The sequence below is a fragment of the Salvelinus alpinus genome, chromosome 32 (assembly GCF_045679555.1).
Source record: "Salvelinus alpinus chromosome 32, SLU_Salpinus.1, whole genome shotgun sequence".
Lineage (NCBI taxonomy): Eukaryota > Metazoa > Chordata > Actinopteri > Salmoniformes > Salmonidae > Salvelinus > Salvelinus alpinus.
Genome location: NC_092117.1, coordinates 27,323,481 through 27,343,624, shown reverse-complemented (window position 1 = coordinate 27,343,624; position 20,144 = coordinate 27,323,481). Strand labels below are relative to the sequence as shown.

At 48.6% G+C, this 20,144-nt stretch overlaps 1 protein-coding gene across 2 annotated transcripts in view; it reads left to right on the top strand.

The window, feature by feature from the left end:
- LOC139562561 (1-phosphatidylinositol 4,5-bisphosphate phosphodiesterase epsilon-1-like) overlaps window positions 1-20,144 on the top strand; it is a 42,362-nt gene that overhangs the window by 14,244 nt on the left and 7,974 nt on the right. For both annotated transcript variants that reach the window (XM_071380331.1, XM_071380330.1), the window contains exons 3-22: window positions 917-1,214; window positions 1,601-1,920; window positions 2,144-2,289; window positions 2,525-2,780; window positions 4,060-4,280; window positions 4,608-5,292; window positions 5,498-5,656; window positions 5,893-6,128; window positions 6,271-6,393; window positions 9,179-9,315; window positions 13,722-13,960; window positions 14,055-14,116; window positions 14,229-14,394; window positions 15,253-15,360; window positions 15,545-15,661; window positions 15,918-16,076; window positions 16,237-16,360; window positions 19,367-19,491; window positions 19,674-19,779; window positions 19,929-20,069. In XM_071380331.1, coding sequence (XP_071236432.1) covers window positions 917-1,214; window positions 1,601-1,920; window positions 2,144-2,289; window positions 2,525-2,780; window positions 4,060-4,280; window positions 4,608-5,292; window positions 5,498-5,656; window positions 5,893-6,128; window positions 6,271-6,393; window positions 9,179-9,315; window positions 13,722-13,960; window positions 14,055-14,116; window positions 14,229-14,394; window positions 15,253-15,360; window positions 15,545-15,661; window positions 15,918-16,076; window positions 16,237-16,360; window positions 19,367-19,491; window positions 19,674-19,779; window positions 19,929-20,069 — 3,928 coding nt within the window. The remainder of the gene's footprint in view (window positions 1-916; window positions 1,215-1,600; window positions 1,921-2,143; window positions 2,290-2,524; window positions 2,781-4,059; window positions 4,281-4,607; window positions 5,293-5,497; window positions 5,657-5,892; window positions 6,129-6,270; window positions 6,394-9,178; window positions 9,316-13,721; window positions 13,961-14,054; window positions 14,117-14,228; window positions 14,395-15,252; window positions 15,361-15,544; window positions 15,662-15,917; window positions 16,077-16,236; window positions 16,361-19,366; window positions 19,492-19,673; window positions 19,780-19,928; window positions 20,070-20,144) is intronic.

The window sequence follows — 20,144 nt, the reverse complement described above, 5'->3', positions numbered from 1 at the left end:
CTTTCACGGGCCCCAAACCTTAATCCTGGATAGCTGAGAACATCCTTATAAACAAGAGATTTACAGACAGAAGATCCCAAAGTTCAGATCCTTATAAAACAGGAAATAACATTTAAAAAATAACATCTTCCCAGGTTCAGAGGGTTTACCAACAACTAACATGCCATTATGCTACAATGTGAGAGTCAAATACACAGATCAGCCCGAAGATCTTTGTTTATATAAGAACCCTCATGTTCACAGCACTGATTTAATGCCCAAGCAAATTCATTAGGCAAACTCCAATATATTGATTTTAGACTCAGAATAACTGCCAAGTCAACTCTCAGAGGCACACAGACACTTCAGATAGTTTTATGGCGGTCGGAAATGGAATACAAATCATTTACAAGAGGCTATACCTGTTTCTATACATAACACACACACACACACACACACACACACACACACACACACACACACACACACACACACACACACACACACACACACACACACACACACACACACACACACACAGAGACCGTGTTATAATAGCACCTTTTATGAGAAAGGCTACTGTATGTCTTGTACGTTTGTAATTCTCAAGGAGGCTGGTGGCACCTTAATTGGGGAGGATGGGTTCATAGTAATGATTGGAACGGAATTAATGGAATGGTATCAAACACAAGGTTTCCATCTTTGATACCACTGCATTCACTCCATTTCAGACATTATTATGAGCCGTCCTCCCCTCACCAGCCTCCTGTGGTGTGATAAGGTGATGAGATGCCTGGGTCGTGTTCAGTAGGGAGAAAAGGTTTTATAACTTTGTGACTTCCACCTGAACTTATCCAATGAGAACACAGATAATTGTTTTGGTTTGCTACAGTGTGCCTTCCTGAACGCGACCCTGTATCTTCCTATGTCTTCCCAGGCATGCCATGCCCTGAGTTCTGAAGTAAGGGTGGCCAGTTCAGGAGCTCTACTCCTGTCTTCCAGGAAGCTGCTGTCGTCTGCCGAGAGGAGGGATCTATGTCGCAGGAGGGCCACATTGCCATGGCCGGAAGGTGGAGGGGCGTGTAGCTACCGAGCAACCCTACAGAGGACTGACATTTCTGCCTACATCTCAGGGACCCTCCTGGAAGTGGTTCTGTCCATGGGCAACACGGGCGTCAATGACTTCTCTCCTCCCTGTATCACCACAAGTCCCTTGGGCTGGGCTGTCCTGAAAGGTCCCATAACCAATATGAATCTTGTGAAATTCAAGTTGATGAAGTATTGAATGAAGTAAACTGACATAATAAATCATATGAAATGTATATTAATCAAATGTGGTTAAAATACTACCTGTCTTATCAGAGAGTAGGATACAGCTGTTACTATAGAGATCCTATTAAATTTCTATTAGTATTATAATTCCTAATTCTATGGCTATAACCATATTGCTTACAGTTATCTGATCGATTCAGTTCTACATGAAGTGTCTACCAGTAGAGTCAATATAGGAGTCCAGAAACAATCCACAGTATTTTACTCCTTTCTTAACTCCCTCTTGACTCACCCTCCCATCCCTCCTCCTTCACCCCTCGCCCTCCCTCTCCCTATTCCTCCCTCCCAGAGCGTCAGCTGCACTCCCCCATGGTGGGATCCAGCGTGGTGCCGGCGGCTCCACTGACGGAGGTCAACAAGGAGCTGTCTGACCTCCAACCCTTGGTCAGTTTCCCGGAGGAGATGGCCTACATCCTCATGGATCAGGAGCTGCAGCTCTACAGCCGGATCCTACCCCTGGACTACATCTGCTTCCTCACCCAAGACCTGGGGGGCCCTGGTCAGCCACATCCTAAGGGGCAGACACACCAACCTGGACAACCCCATCTTATGGCTGGCTGCAGTCGGCCCCACAACGCAGTAGAGGACCTGGTCACAAGATTCAATGAGGTGAGAGAGACCTAACTAACCTGCAATGTGTCTCAGCATGGGGAATACATTTTGAACCTATATGTTGAGTAACTGTGCCTGAGACCTGAAGACTAGTGTTGGTTCACAGAGCTAATAACTTGGCTTGAGCTCAGTGGGCTAACACAGTCCTGTTGCACAAAGGTGACTCTGGAGTCAAACCCAGTTAGTCACACTTACAGTTACTGTATTTTCCTGTTTCCAGGTGAGCTCCTGGGTGACCTGGATGATTCTGACAGCAGGTTCTATGGAGGAGAAGAGAGAGGTGTTCTCATGTCTGGTCCACGTGGCCAGGTGCTGTTGGAACATGGGAAACTACAACACTGTCATGGAGTTCCTGGCTGGACTCAGGTAGAAGCAGGGCTAGAACCAATTCTTCAAGGGAACATTTTATTATTTGATTTTATATTTTTGCAAATATATTTCGGATCCATCTGCCCCACTATCATTTCCTGTTTAGTAAATAAACATCACACCATTTTTCTTTCACCCTCATTCTGTCTTCATCTCCAACTTCGCCTCCTAAACTGTCCACTTTTGGCCCTTCCATTCTCACTCAGCAGCATCCCTCCATCTTACCCTTCAGGTCTCGCAAGGTGCTAAAGATGTGGCAGTTCATGGAGCAGTCGAACATCGAGACCATGCGTGCCCTGAAGGATGCCATGGCGCACCACGAGATGTCTGCAGAGTACAGGAAGGTGGTCTCGCGTGCTCTCCACACCCCGGGCTGCAGGGTGGTGCCCTTCTCTGGGGTCATTCTGAAAGAGCTAGGGGAGGCCCTGGATGGAGCAGCTAGCCTGATCAACCTCAGACCACGCCTCAGCTCACAGGACTCTGTGGAGGTGAGGAATTATGCATTTTTTGTCTGGACACATATCTGTGTGACAATGACCATAGGAGTTGGCAAGACCATACAAACAGATCTAGGATCAGGCTAGAGGAATCTTGGCCTTATACTTAGAAATTAGGGCCACATTTACTAAGTGTTAACATCACTGAATCTGTTTCCTACAGTTGTTTCCTTTTTTGATATTCCTTTACACAACATTTAAATGTGTTCTATCCAAGTATCAAGTGCATTTGACCTTTTTGTGACCATCCATTCAGGCCAGAAGTGAATCTCCACACAACACTACTCATTATAAATATACTTTAGTAACCTTTCCCATCTTAAACACCACCATGCCTTCTTTCCATAGTTGCAATGCTGTGTATTCATGGATCCCAAAAAATGTACAAAGAAAAAAACATACAAAATAATGTATTTCCTTCAATTCGCAAGAGGCTGAATGTATCTCACTGGAGAAAGCATCCGAGCGAGCAAAACAGAGCCCCCCTGTCTCTGTATGTGTAGCCCATCAATCTGATGCTGTCTGGTCTAAATGACTATAACAGTGTTGCCACCCGTAGCATTGAATGCAAGGGAAGCAAGCATTTGGCCTCCCTTGATCATTTAAAAAATAAAAATAATAGCCAATCAGCATTGAGCTAAACTGAGTGAGCTCAACTGTGAATGGTCCTGGTGCAAATAAAGTGTCAAGGGAAGCCAGTTTGGATTTGGCTTCACACCAATCACATGACATCAAAAGCCAAACGTCATTGACAGAAACAACTGAAATTGTTGTGTTGTTGTCCTCCGGTGGCTAGCTAGCGATTTCCTAAATTAGTCATGGATGGAGATAGGGATTTGGACTTGTGGTTTTACTTAATTCTTCGCAATGGCCAATGATTATGAAGGCGATTCTGATCGAACCATAAATTCATACATTGTGCCCTTGGCCTGAGAGGATGAAAGTTCAACACATAGCTCAACAGAGGTTAGTGGCACCTTAATTGGGGAGAACGGGCACCTGGTAATGGCTGGAGCGGTATCAGTGGAATGGTATCAAATACATAATCTGCTCAGATCACCGATGCAGATGTTGCTCTCCGGTTTTGTGATGAAACAAAGGTGTGGTTGGATTTATTCTGCCACTGTGTCTTCTTCACGGTGTCAAGACATATGAACTAACAGGTTATAGAGCAAACAATGCAATTATCACTAACACATCAGTTGTAATATTGCTTTTTTTTCTGGCTTGGCTTCCCCGGTGATTTTACCAACGCACCGCTACTGCATAGTTTGTCTCTGACTACAACGGACAGAACAACTTCCTGCAACGGGCGGGGCCAGATGGGCTCAACCAACCAGAGAAGGAAGCAACCATCAACAACATCCTGCAGACCATCCGTAGCTGCAACCGCAGTATGGAGTCTGAGGATTGGGAGGAGTCTGGAGGGTCTGGTGACGGGAGCATCACTGGCTCACGTAAAAACTCCTTCAAGGATGGCAACCACAACCAGTAGGTGTCCACAGTAGACCCACCTAACTTTAGTCTACTTTTTAGTGGTTTGTGCTGGATTTTGGCTCTGATTGTGCTAGAAAGTGTCAATAAAATCTGAAAACACTGATACCACAACACCTGCTATCTGATACAAGCTAGGTGAAGTTGGCTCCCCGTTTCAATATTACATCGTATTTTTATTAATATAATTGTCAATGCATTATCATTTATTTTGCTTCTTTAGAAATATTTGTGTTGGTGTCTTATTGTAGATAAAAATATCTGCATCCTTTTAAAGCTTCTTTTGGTAATTTTCCTCTCCTGAAAACACTCTTCTCTGGTCAGGTTCACCGTGGGCGATCTCTCCGAGTCTGCGGGTGACCTATCTGACCTAATACAGGGCAAAGACCCAGACTTCCAGGGTATGGGTGAGAGGACTCAGAAGGCCTTTTCCCATGGTACAGAGCTCATGCCCTGGTACGTCCTCTCCCTCCACCCCCACGTACACCACTTCCTCCAGCAGGGCGCTACTGTGATCCACTATGACCAGGACTCCCACCTCACCGCCCGCTGCCTGCTCCGACTCCAACCCGACAATTGTATCCTCACCTGGGCCAAGCTCCACAGTGAGGGCCTCCCTGGTTCTAGCCCTGGCCCTGACTTCTCAAAGCTCCGGAGCCCCACTGGGTCAGGGTACTGTGGGAAGCTCATACTGAACAGCCTGGCGGATGGATTCCTGGATCTCTCCGTGGCTAAAGCTGTCTTCATGGGCCATCCTGGGGCTGACATTCAGGCGGTATGCATGCAGAACAAGCTCTCATTTGGACTGAGCCTGGAGGAGTGTGGGGTGACTCTGCTCTATGGGCTCCATACAACAGACAACAGGTTATTACACTTTGTGGCCCCGAGAAACACAGCTAGGATGGTGTACGCTGGGCTGCAGTCCCTGTTAGCTGTTCACAGGAGGATGAGGAGGTTCCCTGACCAAAGGTTGCAGTGGCTCCGGAGGAAGTACGTCAACCTCTATCAGGTGAGGGACTGCATTGCAATGATGGAGTCTAGTTACTAAACCTCGGGTCCGAGTCAAGTGTTCCAGTCCCTACTGGTAGAGTGTGAATGGTGTCACCAGTCATAAAAATTTAGTCTGAGCTCTGGACACGAGCACCACAACTCTGAGGGAGGAGATGTGAGTGATTTACCATTTTGTACCAAGAAAATGTTCCTCTCTCTTCCAGGAGGATGGCAGGTACGAGGGTCCAACTCTAGCCCAGGCCATCGAGCTGTTTGGGGGCAGGAGATGGAGTGTGGGTGTTGGTAGCATGGAGAAGTCTGGAGCTGTGACCAGTCACAAGACGGTTAACTCCAATAAAAATAAAAATAAGGTTGGGACCAGGGTAAGGAGCCATATTTGCAGTAGAGATTGATTCAACTCCTGCACAAATGCCTGGAGCTGGGTTGGAGGAACATGTTGAGTCAGTTTCAATAAAATAGCTACATTTGGTGTGTGTGTGTGTGTGTGTGTGTGTGTGTGTGTGTGTGTGTGTGTGTGTGTGTGTGTGTGTGTGTGTGTGTGTGTGTGTGTGTGTGTGTGTGTGTGTGTGTGTGTGTGTGTGTGTGTGTGTGGTGACAGGGGAACAGTGGGGATGCCACAGACGATGAGATGGTGTCACAGAAGGTGACGAGTGGTTGGGATATCCTAGGGCGGAATGCACCGGACCCGACAGACAACATGGACCAAGACCAGGAAGACAGCAGCTCCTATGGTTTCCCTGGGCCTCTCTCCTCCTCTACCAGTAGATCCATGGCCATTAGCACATCTTCCTCCTCCATCTCTTCCTCAGCCTCCACTCACAAAGCTCAAACAGGGTAAGATGCTACAAACTGTGGTATATTCTTCTGTGTGCGTTTGCGTGCATATGCTTCATGTTTAATTTGTTGTGCTGATGTTTGTGCTGGAATTCAGTACACATAACATCTCTTGTGTATTTTCTTTGGCTACTCGCTTCAGGAATAGGTCAAGTCAGACACTATCTAGCCGGGGTAAGAGCCAATCAAAGAGCTTCCAGAACCTCATGGTATCAGATGGCACCATGAGCTTTACTGAGTTTGTTGAGCTCTTCAAGTCCTTCAGGTAATCTCCTCTAACTCAACATTTATCTATCTACAGGGCTTTCTGAAAGTATTCAGACCCCTTGACTTTTTCCACATTTTGTTGCGTTACAGTCTTATTCTAAAATGTATACAATTGTCCGCCCCACTCATCAATCTACACACAATACCCCATAATGACAAATCAAAAACAGGTTTTTAGAAATGTTTGCACATTGTCACGTTCGTCGTATTGAGGAGACCAAGGCGCAGCGTGATATGAATACATTCTTCTTTTTAATGAAGGAATAACACTGAACAAACTAACAAAGTAACAAAACGAACGTGAAGCTATATAAACCGAATGCTGACAGGCAACTACACATAGACAAGAACCCACAAAACCAAAATGGAAATGGCAACCTAAATAGGATCCCCAATCAGAGACAAAGATAAACAGCTGTCTCTGATTGGGAACCAATTCAGGCCACCATAGACCTACAATATGCCTAGACTAACAAACACCCCTAGACAGGACAAACAAGCATACCCACCCTCGTCACACCCTGATCTGACCAAAATAATACAGAAAACATAGATAACTAAGGTCAGGGCGTGACACACATTTTTTTTAATTTCACCTTTATTTAACTAGGTAGGCCAGTTGAGAGCAAGCAACCTGGCCAAGATAAAGCAAAGCGGTGCGACAAAAACAACACAGAGTTACACATGGGATAAACAATCGTACAGTCAATAACACAATAGAAAAATCTGTATACAGTGTGTGCAAATGAAGTAAGGAGATAAGGCAATAAATAGGCCAATAGTGGTGAAGTAATTACAATTTAGCAATTTACACTGGGGTGATATGTGCAGATGAGGATGTGCAGGTAGAAATACTGGTGTGCAAAGGAGCAGAAAAACAAAAACAAATATGGGGATGAGGTAGGTAGTTGGTTGGATGGGCTATTTACAGATAGGCTGTGTACAGCTGCAGCGATCGGTAAGCTGATCTGACAGCTGATTCTTAAAGTTAGTGAGGGAGATATAAGTCTCCAACTTCAGTGATTTTTGCAATTCGTTCCAGTCATTGGCAACAGAGAACTAGAAGGAAAGGCGGCCACAGGAGGTGTTGGCTTTGGGGATGACCAGTGAAATGTACCTGCTGGAGCGCATGCTACAGGTGGGTGTTGCTATGGTGACCAGTGAGCTGAGATAAGGCGGAGAAAAAAAAAATAATGATATCACATTTACATAAGTATTCAGACCCTTTATACTGTACTTGGTTGAAGTACCTTTGGCAGCGATTACAGCCTCAAGTCTTCTTGGTTATGACGCTACAAGCTTGGCACACCTGTATTTGGGGAGTTTCTCCCATTCTTCTCTGCATATCCTCTCAAGCTCTGCCAGGTTGGATGGGGAGCGTCACTGCGCAGCTATTTTCAGGTCTCTCCAGAGATGTTCGATTGGGTTCAATTCCGGGTTCTGGCTGGGCCACTCAAGGACATGCAGAGACTTGTCCCGAAGCCACCCCTGCGTTGTCTTGGCTGTGTGCTTAGGGTCGTTGTTCTGTTGGAAGGTGAACCTTCGCCCAAGTCTGAAGTACTGAGAGCTCTGGAGCAGGTTTTTATCAAGGATCTCTCTCTACTTTTCTCCGTTCATCTTTGCCTCAATCCTGATTAGTCTCCCAGTCCCTGCAGCTGAAAAATATCCCCAAAGCATGATGCTGACACCACCATGCTTCACCGTAGAGATGGTGCCAGGTTTCCTCCAGACCAAAGAGTTCAATCTTGGTTTCATCAGACCAAAGAATCTTGTTTCTTATGGTATGAGAGTCCTTTAGGTGTCTTTTGGCAAATTCCAAGCGGACTGTCATGTCCTTTTACTGAGGAGTGGCTTCCGTCTGGCCACTGTACCATAAAGGCCTGATTGGTAGTGTGCTGCAGAGATGGTTGTTCTTCTGGAAGGTTCTCCCATCTCCACAGAGGAACTCTGGAGCTCTGTCAGAGTCACCATCAGGTTCTTGGTCACCCCCCCGACAAAGGCCCTTTCCCCCCGATTGCTCAGTTTGGCCGGGTGGCCAGCTCTAGGAAGAGTCTTAGTGGTTCCAAACTTCTTGCATTTAAGAATGATGGAGACCACTGCGTTCTTGGGGACCTTCAATGCTGCGGACTTCATCGCTTGTTTTCTTCTCTGACATGCACTGTCAACTGTGGGACCTTACATAGACAGGTGTGTGCGCCTTTCCAAATCATGTCCAATCAATTGAATTTACCACAGGTGGACTACAATCAAGTTGTAGAAACATCTCAAGGATGATCAATGGAAACAGGATGCACCTGAGCTCAATTTCGAGTCTCATAGCAAAGGGTTCGAATACTTATGTAAATAAGGTATTTATGTTTATAATTTTTTTTAATTAGCAAAATTTTATGAACCTGTTTTTACTTTATTATTACGGGGTATTGTGTGGAGATTGATGAGGAATTATTTGTGTTTAATCCATTTTAGAATAAGGCTGTAACGTAACAAAATGTGGAAAAAGGGAAGGGGTCTGAATATTTTCAGAATGCACTGTATATAGTATTATTATGTAATACATTATTAGCTGTTACAGCAGTGAGATTCCTTATTATTTTCCCAGTGTATTTCCAAGTGTTTTCCCAGTGTACAAAATTGCCACTATTTAATCAATGGCAGATTGTGTATTTCCAGATAGGGCTTTCAGTAGTGTGTTTGATTTGCACCAGCTTGTCCTAGGAAGTTGACATTATCTACAATTGGGTGAATTGGGGCCTCCAACTTTTTGTTCCCATGTTGGTGTGTAGTATCCGGAGTCGTAAGGACCTGAAGAATGTGTTTGATGCCCATGCTGTGTCCTGTAGACAGTCTGCCTCTGAGCCTGCTCCTCTCTACACTCACCTCCACATCGACGACAGAGTCACAGGAATACAGCCAGATCTGGGTGAGTTTCCTGGGTGAGTTTCCTGGGTAAGTCTCCTGGGTGAGTTTCCTATGTGAGTTACCAGGGTGGGTTACCAGGGTGAGTTTCCTGGGTAAGTCTCCTGGGTGAGTTTCCTATGTGAGTTACCAGGGTGCGTTACCAGGGTGAGTTTCCTGGGTGAGTTTCCTGGGTAAGTCTCCTGGGTGAGTTTCCTATGTGAGTTACCAGGGTAAGTCTCCTGGGTGAGTTTCCTATGTGAGTTACCAGGGTGCGTTACCAGGGTGAGTTTCCTATGTGAGTTACCAGGGTGCGTTACCAGGGTGAGTTTCCTGGGTGAGTTACCAGGGTGCGTTACCAGGGTGAGTTTCCTGGGTAAGTTACCTGGGTGAGTTTCCTATGTGAGTTACCAGGGTGCGTTACCAGGGTGAGTTTCCTGGGTGAGTTTCCTGGGTAAGTCTCCTGGGTGAGTTTCCTATGTGAGTTACCAGGGTAAGTCTCCTGGGTGAGTTTCCTATGTGAGTTACCAGGGTGCGTTACCAGGGTGAGTTTCCTATGTGAGTTACCAGGGTGCGTTACCAGGGTGAGTTTCCTGGGTGAGTTACCAGGGTGCGTTACCAGGGTGCGTTACCAGGGTGAGTTTCCTGGGTGAGTTTCCTGCCCAGTTGGGGTCAATTCCATTTAGATTCTTTAGGAGTAATGAAGCCTGGTCCCAGATTTGTATGTGCTGTATGGCCATGTTTGGCATGTCAAGGACCGCTGGAGTTGATGAGAGAAGCACAAACAGATCTGGTACAAATCTAGGAATAACAGTCTTCAAACTACAAATTTAAAGGGATCTCTGAGCCCTAGGTGTAACGGCGGTCCTCCTCCTCTTCATCCGAAGAGGAGGAGCAGGGATTGAACCAAGGTGCAGCGCGTTGAAATGACATGAATGATTTATTAAATAAACAAAACGAACAAACACGAAAACGAACTATACTTGAAAATGATACAAAATAACAAAACGAAAGTAGACAGACCTGAACAACGAACTTACATACAACGTGAAGAACGAAATGAACAGGAACAGACTACATGAAATGAACAAACCGTAAACAGTCCCGTATGGTGCAAACATCGACACAGACACAGGAGACAACCACCCACAAACAAACCTTGTGAACAGCCTACCTAAATATGACTCTCAATTAGAGGAACGCCAAACACCTGCCTCCAATTGAGAGCCATACCAGGCAACCCTAAACCAACATAGAAACAGACAACATAGAATGCCCACCCAAACTCACGTCCTGACCAACTAACACACAAAACTAAACAGAAAACAGGTCAGGAACGTGACATAACCCCCCCCTCAAGATGCGTACTCCGAACGCATCACCAAAAAGTCCAGGGGAGGGTCTGGGTGGGCATCTGACCACGGTGGTGGCTTAGGCTCCGGGCGTGGTTCCCACCCCACCATAATCAATCCCCGCTTCCGTATCCTCCCCACAATGACCACCCTCCAAATAACCCCACCTAAATTTAGGGGCAACACCAGAATCAAGGACAGCTCTGGGACAAGGTAGCTCAGGACATAGGGATAGCTCAGGACAGAGGGATAGCTTAGGAGAGAGAGGTAGCTCAGGATAAAGAGGTAGCTCAGGATAGAGGGGCAACTCCGGACTGAAGGGCAGCTCCGGACAGAGAGACAGCTCTGGACTGAGGGGCAGTTCTGAATTACTAGCCGCTTCTGGCTGAGGGACAGCTCATGGCTGACTGACGGCTCTGGACGCTCATGGCAGGCTGACGGCTCTGGACGCTCATGGCAGGCTGACGGCTCTGGACGCTCATGGCAGGCTGACGGCTCTGGACGCTCATGGCAGGCTGACGGCTCTGGACGCTCATGGCTGGCTGACGGCTCTGGACGCTCATGGCTCTCTGACGGCTCTGGCTGCTCATGGCTCTCTGACGGCTCTGGCTGCTCATGGCTCTCTGACGGCTCTGGCTGCTCATGGCTCTCTGACGGCTCTGGACGCTCATGGCAGGCTGACGGCTCTGGACGCTCATGGCAGGCTGACGGCTCTGGACGCTCATGGCTCTCTGACGGCTCTGGCTGCTCATGGCTCGCTGACGGCTCTGGCTGCTCATGGCTCGCTGGCGGCTCTGGCAGATCCTGTCTGGCTGGCGGCTCTGGCAGATCCTGTCTGGCTGGCGGCTCTGGCAGATCCTGTCTGGCTGGCGGCTCTGGCAGATCCTGTCTGGTTGGCGGCTCTGGCAGATCCTGTCTGGTTGGCGGCTCTGGCAGACCCTGTCTGACGGACGGCTCTAGCGGCTCCTGTCTGGCGGGCGGCTCTAGCGGCTCCTGTCTGGCGGACGGCTCTGTAGGCTCATGGCAGACGGGCGGCTTTGCAGGCTCATGGCAGACGGGCGGCTTTGCAGGCTCATTGCAGACGGGCGGCTCAGACGGCGCTGGGGAGACGGATGGCTCAGATGGCGCTGGGGAGACGGATGGCTCAGATGGCGCTGGGTAGACGGATGGCTCTGGCCGGATAAGGCGCACTGTAGACCTGGTGCGTGGTGCCGGAACTGGAGGCACCGGGCTAAGGACACGCACCTTCATACTAGTGCGGGAAGCAGGGACAGGGCACACTGTACTCTCAAAGCCCACTCTATACCTGGTGCGTGGTACCGGCACTGGAGGCACCGGGCTGAGGGCACGCACCTCAGGACTAGTACGGGGAGAAGTGACAGTGTGTACAGGACTTAGGAGACGCACAGGTGGCTTAGTGCGTGGGGCCGGAACTGGAGGCACCGAACTGGATACACGCACTACAGGGAGAGTGCGTAGAGGAGGAACAGGGCTCTGGAAATGCCCTGGTAGCCTAGTGCGTAGTGTAGGCACTGTAGGTACTAGGCTGGGGCGGGGAGGTGGCACCGGAAATACCGGACCGTGCAGGCGTACTGGCTCTCTTGAGCATTGAGCCTGCCCAACCTTACCTGGTTGAATGCTCCCGGTCGCCTGCCCAGTGCGGGGAGGTGGAATAACCCGCACCGGGCTATGTAGGCGAACCGGGGAAACCATGCATAAGGCAGGTGCCATGTATGCCGGCCCGAGGAGACGCACTGGAGACCAGACGCGTTGAGCCGGCCTCATGACACCTGGCTCAATGCCCAATCTAGCCCTACCAGTGCGGGGAGGTGGAATAACCCGCACCGGGCTATGCACACGTACAGGAGACACCGTGCGCTCTACTGCGTAACACGGTGTCTGCCCGTACTCCCGCTCTCCACGGTTAGCCTGGGAAGTGGGCGCAGGTCTCCTACCTGCCCTAGGCCCACTACCCCTTAGCCCCCCCCCAAGAAATTTTTGGGAGTTACTCACGGGCTTTTCGGGCTTCCGTGCAAGACGCGTCCCCTCATAACGCCGGTTCCTCTCTCTATTTTCCTCCGCTCTCCGAGCTGCCTCCAGCCGTTCCCATGGACGGTGATTTACTTTAGCCCATGGTCCTTCTCCGTTAAATATTTGCTCCCAACTCCACAAGTCCTGTATACTTGCCCGTTGCTCCAAATTACGCTGCTTGGCTCTGGATTGGTGGGTGGTTCTGTAACGGCAGTCCTCCTCCTCTTCATCTGAAGAGGAGGAGCAGGGATTGAACCAAGGTGCAGCGCGTTGAAATGACATGAATGATTTATTAAATAAACAAAACGAACAAACACGAAAACGAACTATACTTGAAAATGATACAAAATAACAAAACGAAAGTAGACAGACCTGAACAACGAACTTACATACAACGTGAAGAACGAAATGAACAGGAACAGACTACATGAAATGAACAAACCGTAAACAGTCCCGTATGGTGCAAACATCGACACAGACACAGGAGACAACCACCCACAAACAAACCTTGTGAACAGCCTACCTAAATATGACTCTCAATTAGAGGAACGCCAAACACCTGCCTCCAATTGAGAGCCATACCAGGCAACCCTAAACCAACATAGAAACAGACAACATAGAATGCCCACCCAAACTCACGTCCTGACCAACTAACACACAAAACTAAACAGAAAACAGGTCAGGAACGTGACACTAGGCTAAGACGGCCTGTGCAGTGTGAAAAGCCCTTAAAGGGGCAGTGGAGTTAAAAACATGATATTCTTATTGTTTTATTTATTTCCACACTGAGGTCGAAATAACACTCTGAAACTGACTTGAATGCCTTGAATTTCAGCATGTTGAGATGTAATGGAGTTTTTGGCCCAGATCATGACATCGCAATTTGATCTGATTATAATAGACCAATGACCATTCATCTGGGTAAGGGGGTGAGCTCTAGACCATCCTATCAACCAATCAGGGCTGTGTATGTAAATAAACTCAGCTACTCATATTTGCTTTGAAGTCAAGTGTAAAAGTCTTTATTTGTGTTTCCCCACCCTCCTAGACCTTCTGACACGTAATGGCCTGGACCTTGGTCTTTCCATCCAGATCATGAGACACATGTCAGACAATCAGAAGCATATTTCAGACGCCATAGCTTCTGCCAGCATCGTGACCAATGGTACTGGCGTGGAGAGTGCCTCGCTGGGAGCTCTGGGCATGACCATCATGCACCTCAACGACTTCCTGGTCAACTGTCAGGGAGAGAACCACTCGCATGATGATGTCCTAAGAATCATCCAGGTGTGTGACGATGAAGTGTGTCTGTGTGTGTGCGTGCGTGCGTTTGTCCTTTGGCAAACAATCTTCCACTGAATTCATGTGTTGTGTGTTCTAGACATTTGAACCGTCTACCACTTTGCATCAGATTGGCTGGATGTCCTTTGAGGGATTTGCCCGGTCAGTATTTTTTGTATGTATTTGTGATCCCTGCGGGAATTGAACCCATGACCCTGCTGTTACCAACTGAGCCAAAAAGGAATGACCCAGGTTGGTTTTCCCCTGCTATAAGGTATCTGATGGACAAGGACAACTCTGCTTCCAAACTGGAAGAGTCTCCGCTGAATGTTGAAGAGCTCCATTACCCTCTGTCTTACTACTACATCGCTACATCACACAACACCTACCTGACCTCCCACCAACTCAAGGGAGAGTCGTCTGTGGAGCTGTACAGCCAGGTGACAATCAGAACACTGGTATTCACGTGACGGGGACACGTGAACACTCCATGTAATATTTACTCAAACCGATTGTGTACAGCAATACAGCTGTTGTGGTGATAAACTGTCATTGAAAAGCCTTTATTGTTATGAATTTGGGGGGAAGCCCTACCAGGATTTGAACCCGGGTCAAGAGATCCGGAGATCCATCAAGAGATCCAAAACTTCTGATCCAAGCCATGGATGTGTCTAGATGTTGTGTCCTTCTGATCCAAGCCATAGAGGTGTCCAGTTATTGTGTCCAGGTGTTGTGTCTAGGTATTGTGTCCAGGTGTTGTGTCCAGGTGTTGTATCCAGGCGTTGTGTCCAGGTGTTATGTACAGGTGTCCAGGTGTTGTGTCCAAGTGTCAAGGTGTTGTGTCCTGGTATCCAGGTGTTGTGTACAGGTGTCCAGGTGTTGTGTCCAAGTGTCGTGTCCAGGTGTCGTGTCCAGGTGTTGTGTCCAGGTGTTGTGTCCAGGTGTTGTGTCCAGGTGTTGTGTCCAGGTGTTGTGTTCAGGTGTTGTGTCCAGGTGTTGTGTCCAAGTGTTGTGTTCAGGTGTTGTGTACAGGTGTCCAGGTGTTGTGTCCAGGTGTTGTGTCCAGGTGTCCGGGTGTTGTGTCCAGGTGTTGTGTACAGGTGTCCAGGTGTTGTGTCCAGGTGGTGTGTCCAGGTGTCTAGGTGTTGTGTCCAGGTGTTGTGTCCAGGTGTTTTGTGCAGGTGTTGTGTTCAGGTGTTGTGTTCAGGTGTCCAGGTGTTGTGTCCAGGTGTTTTGTGCAGGTGTCCAGATGTTGTGTCCAGGTCGCTACATTATTGTTTGGTTTGTTGTTGTCTCAGGTGCTCCTCCAGGGATGTAGGAGTGTTGAACTGGACTGTTGGGATGGAGATGATGGCATGCCAATCATCTACCATGGACACACCCTCACTACCCGCATACCCTTCAAGGTGAGTAGAGTTGAAGTCAGTTGAAATGAAGTGAGTTGAATTTAGTTTACCTAAGCTGAGATGAGTTGAGTTGGTTTGGGTTGAATTGAGTTGGGTTGAGAAGAGCTGAGTTGAATTGAGTTTAGTTGGGTTGAATTTAGTTTAATTTAATTTATTGAGTTGAGTTAATCTCCCGTTCCTGCAGGATGTGGTGGAGGCAGTGAACCGCTCTGCCTTCGTGACCTCTGACCTACCTGTGATGCTGTCCATAGAGAATCACTGCTCCCTGCCGCAGCAATGCAAGATGGCCGACATATTCAAGGTTGGTAGGCCTACTTACTGTCCTGTCTAGTTCAATGTTGAGATGTGAAATGGGCTCTTTCTGATGCTTGTTGGTGTTTAACGAAAGGAAGTAGAGACGGGGTGAGGTTAAGGGTTCAGGGTAGTCATAGAGTTAGTGAACCACCACCCGGGAACATATACCTTACATTGCTATTAACAGGTCAATCACAATGGATCCTTCTTCCCCTCAGAACAGATTAGAACTCTGATGGTGTGTTTGTGTTGTCCTTCAACAGATGGTGTTTGGGGATAAGCTGGTGACAAAGTTCCTGTTCGAAAGTGATTTCTCGGACGACCCACAGCTGCCATCACCATGGCAACTGAGGGGGAAAATCCTCCTCAAGAACAAGAAGCTAAAAGCTCACCAGACGCCGGTGGACATCCTCAAACAGAAGGCAAGGCCACTGATAAGGAACACACTGACCAAACATTTTTTTAACAGTTGTTGATCCAGTCCGGTATCTATATAATGTGCTATATGTACCTAAAATGATGGCACACTGATACATAATTAGAAGGAACTAAGATTGTCCTAAATGACTCTTCCTGATACAGGCTCACCAGTTGGCCCAGATGCATTCTCAGGCCAGTAGTGTGATGCCTCCTCCCTTCCCAACCATTGAGGATCAGGAGGAAGATGAGGATGAATACGACTATGAGTATGAATCACTATCTGATGGTATGGTCACAACACCAAGAGCATCCCAGTGTATGCCAGTTTATAGTTGAGACGTTTCTGTGGTAACAACCTCAAACAGCAATAATGTTGATTATCCCAATTCTTCTACTTATTGTAACGAATCTCCTCTTCGTCTGAGGAGGAGTAGGAAATATCGGACCAATGTGCAGCATGGTAAGTGTCCATAATTAGATTTTTAATAAATCAACAGAACACTGAACAAAATAACAAAAGCACAAACAAACAACCGAAACAGTTCTGTATGGTGAAACACAGACACAGAAAATAACTACCCACAACCCATAGTGGGAAAACAGGCTACCTAAGTATGATTCTCAATCAGAGACAACGATCGACACCTGCCTCTGATTGAGAACCATACTAGGCCAAATACATAGAAATATAACACACAGAACAAAACATAGACTAACAACATAGAATGCCCACCCCAACTCACGCCCTGACCAAACTAAAATAAAGACATAAAAAAGGAACTAAGGTCAGAACGTGACAGTACCCCCCCCAAAGGTGCGGACTCCGGCCGCAAAACCTGAACCTATAGGGGAGGGTCTGGGTGGGCATTTCACAGCGGTGGCGGCTCTGGTGCAGGACGTGGACCCCACTCCACCATAGTCTTGGCCCACTTATGTGGCGCCTTTGGAGCGGCGACCCTCGCCACCGACCCCAGATTGGGGACCCTAGCAGCAGGCCCCGAATAGACGGGAGACTCCTGCAGCGCCGGAGTGAAGGGCGGCTCTGGCAGTGCCGGAGTAAAGGGCTGCTCTGGCAGCGCCGGAGTGAAGGGCGGCTCTGTCAGCGCCGGAGTGAAGGGCGGCTCTGGCAGCGCCGGAGTGACGGGCGGCTCTGGCAGCTCCTGACTGACAGGCGGCTCTGGCAGCTCCTGACTGACGGGCGGCTCTGGCAGCTCCTGACTGACGGGCGGCTCTGGCAGCTCCTGACTGACGGGCGGCTCTGGCAGCTCCTGACTGACGGGCGGCTCTGGCAGCTCCTGACTGATGGGCGGCTCTGGCAGCTCCTGACAGGACAGACGGGCGGCTCTGGCAGCTCCTGACAGGACAGATGGGCGACTCTGGCAGCTCCTGTCAGGACAAACGGGCGGCTCTGGCAGCTCAGGACAGACGGGCGGCTCTGGCAGCTCAGGACAGACGGGCGGCTCTGGCAGCTCAGGACAGACGGGCGGCTCTGGCAGCTCAGGACAGACGGGCGGCTCTGGCAGCTCAGGACAGACGGGCGGCTCTGGCAGCTCAGGACAGATGGGCGGCTCTGACAGCTCAGGACAGACGGGAGAACCTGGAGGGAGGAGACGGAGAGACAGCCTGGTGCGTGGGGCTGCCACAGGACCCACCAGGCTGGGGAGACCTACAGGAGGCCTGGTGCTTGGAGGAGGCACCGGAAGGACCAGGCTGTGGGGGAGCACTGGAGCTCTGGTGCGCAGCCTTGGCACCACTCCTCCAGGCTGGATGACCACTTTAGCCCGGACCCTCCAGAGTGCAGGCACAGGTTGAACCGGGCTGTGGGTGAGCACTGGAGATCTGGTGCATACCACTCGCACCTCTCCCTTAGGCTCAATGCACACATTCGCCCGGCACGAGCGGAGCGCAGGCATAGTACGCACTGCCCCCTCCCAGCGCCCCGGAGACACAGCACGCAGAGCCGGCGCAGGATACCCTGGGCCGAAATGGCGTACCGGAGACCAGACACGCTGAGCCGGCACAACACGCCCTGGCTGGATGCCCACACTCGCATGGCACTTGCGGGGGGCTGGCCTATAGCCCACCGGGCTATGAGCGCATACTGGCGACACCGTGCGCTTGACCGCATAACACGGTGCCTGACCAGTACTGCGCTTCTTCCGGTAAGCACGGAGAGTTGGCTCAGGTCTATCGCCTGACTCCGCCAATCTCCCCGTGTGCCCCCCCCCCCCAAAAAAAAAAAATTGGGGGGGCTACCTCTCGTGCCTGTTGCGCTGCCTTACCTCATACCGCCGCCGCTCAGCTTTCGCTGCCTCCAGTTCTTCCTTGGGTCGGCGATATTCCCCAGCCTGTGCCCAGGGTCCCTTACCGTCTAGTATCTCCTCCCAAGTCCAGGGATCCAGAACCCTCTGCTCCTGGTTACCACTCTGCTTGGTCCTTGGTTGGTGGGTAGTTCTGTAACGGATCTCCTCTTCGTCTGAGGAGGAGTAGGAAATATCGGACCAATGTGCAGCGTGGTAAGTATCCATAATTAGATTTTTTATAAATCAACAGAACACTGAACAAAATAACAAAAGCACAAACAAACAACCGAAACAGTTCTGTATGGTGAAACACAGACACAGAAAATAACTACCCACAACCCATAGTGGGAAAACAGGCTACCTAAGTATGATTCTCAATCAGAGACAACGATCGACACCTGCCTCTGATTAAGAACCATACTAGGCCAAACACAAAGAAATATAACACACAGAACAAAACATAGACTAACAACATAGAATGCCCACCCCAACTCACGCCCTGACCAAACTAAAATAAAGACATAAAAAAGGAACTAAGGTCAGAACGTGACACTTATCCTGGGACCCCCTACTCACTCTTCCTCTGTAGCTGACGCCCTGGCTTTATCTACTGCTTCTTCTCTCCCAGAAGGTAATAAAAATAATCAAATTAATCACTTAAGATTTGCCAATTCCACAGCATGCTTGTCCTATTGCTGAATAGATTTGTGCTCTGTTTGTGCAGTGCTCTAGTACACTGGCTGTGTGACTGTGTGTTGTGACTTTTCGAAAGCTTCTTATACTAAATTAGTACCCACTGATACTCAATTTGATTACCAAGTGGGTCAAAAACGACAAGAGATTGCTTGAAAGCCAATAGTTTTTGGCCACATGTTTTAATGTTACTTAGATCACTGAAAAACTCAAATTAGATTACACTGCATGAATGTGTGTTTTTGTTTATACTGCAATAATAATGTCTTTGGCTGGGAATGTCTACATTGATACAGATAATATCCTGGAGGATAGGCCTGAGGGAAAGTCTCTTTCAGGGGAGAAGTTACAGACCAAACACAGTAACGAAGTCCCCAAGAAGATGAAGAAATGCGAGAGAGCTACTCACAACAAAGGAGAAGTGAGTTTGTCCTCCATTCAGGATCCAGCAGACATAGGAATACAAAAGTATTTATCTTGTTGGAATTTTTCTTAATTAACCAGTTTCTCCCGTTATTTTTGATTAATAACATCATGAGACAAGAGTTTTGTCTCTTTTGCATTTTTACACACTCTCTCACTCGCACACATGTATTTGGCAAGGAGCTGGAGGAAGAGTTCAAGCTGCCTCGAAGCAAGAAGGAAGCACGCCAGATAGCCCAGGGGCTCTCAGATCTGGTGATCTACTGCCAAGCTGTCAAATTCCCAGGTCTTTCCTTACATTACATCAGCTTCTATAAACAAACTATACAATGCCTTGTAAATAGCCTTGTGTTCCAGTCTCACATTCACGAGAGGTTAACGTAATATTCCTGACTTGTGAGATCTTGTGAAGGTATGAGTCTGTGTGTGTCCCAGGTCTGTCCACTTCCAGGGAAAGAAAAGAGAGACAGGAAATTCTTTCTCCTAAAGGAAAGGGAAGGAGGTACATCTTTGGGAAAGATCCAGAGAAAGGTGTTCCAGGGGACCCATCGACAGTGATGCGCACCCCAGGGAGAGGTAGACTACTCTTCTCTGCCCCATGCCTAGCTATCAAAACGTAGTTCTAACTCAATGGTTAAGGGTCTGCTACCT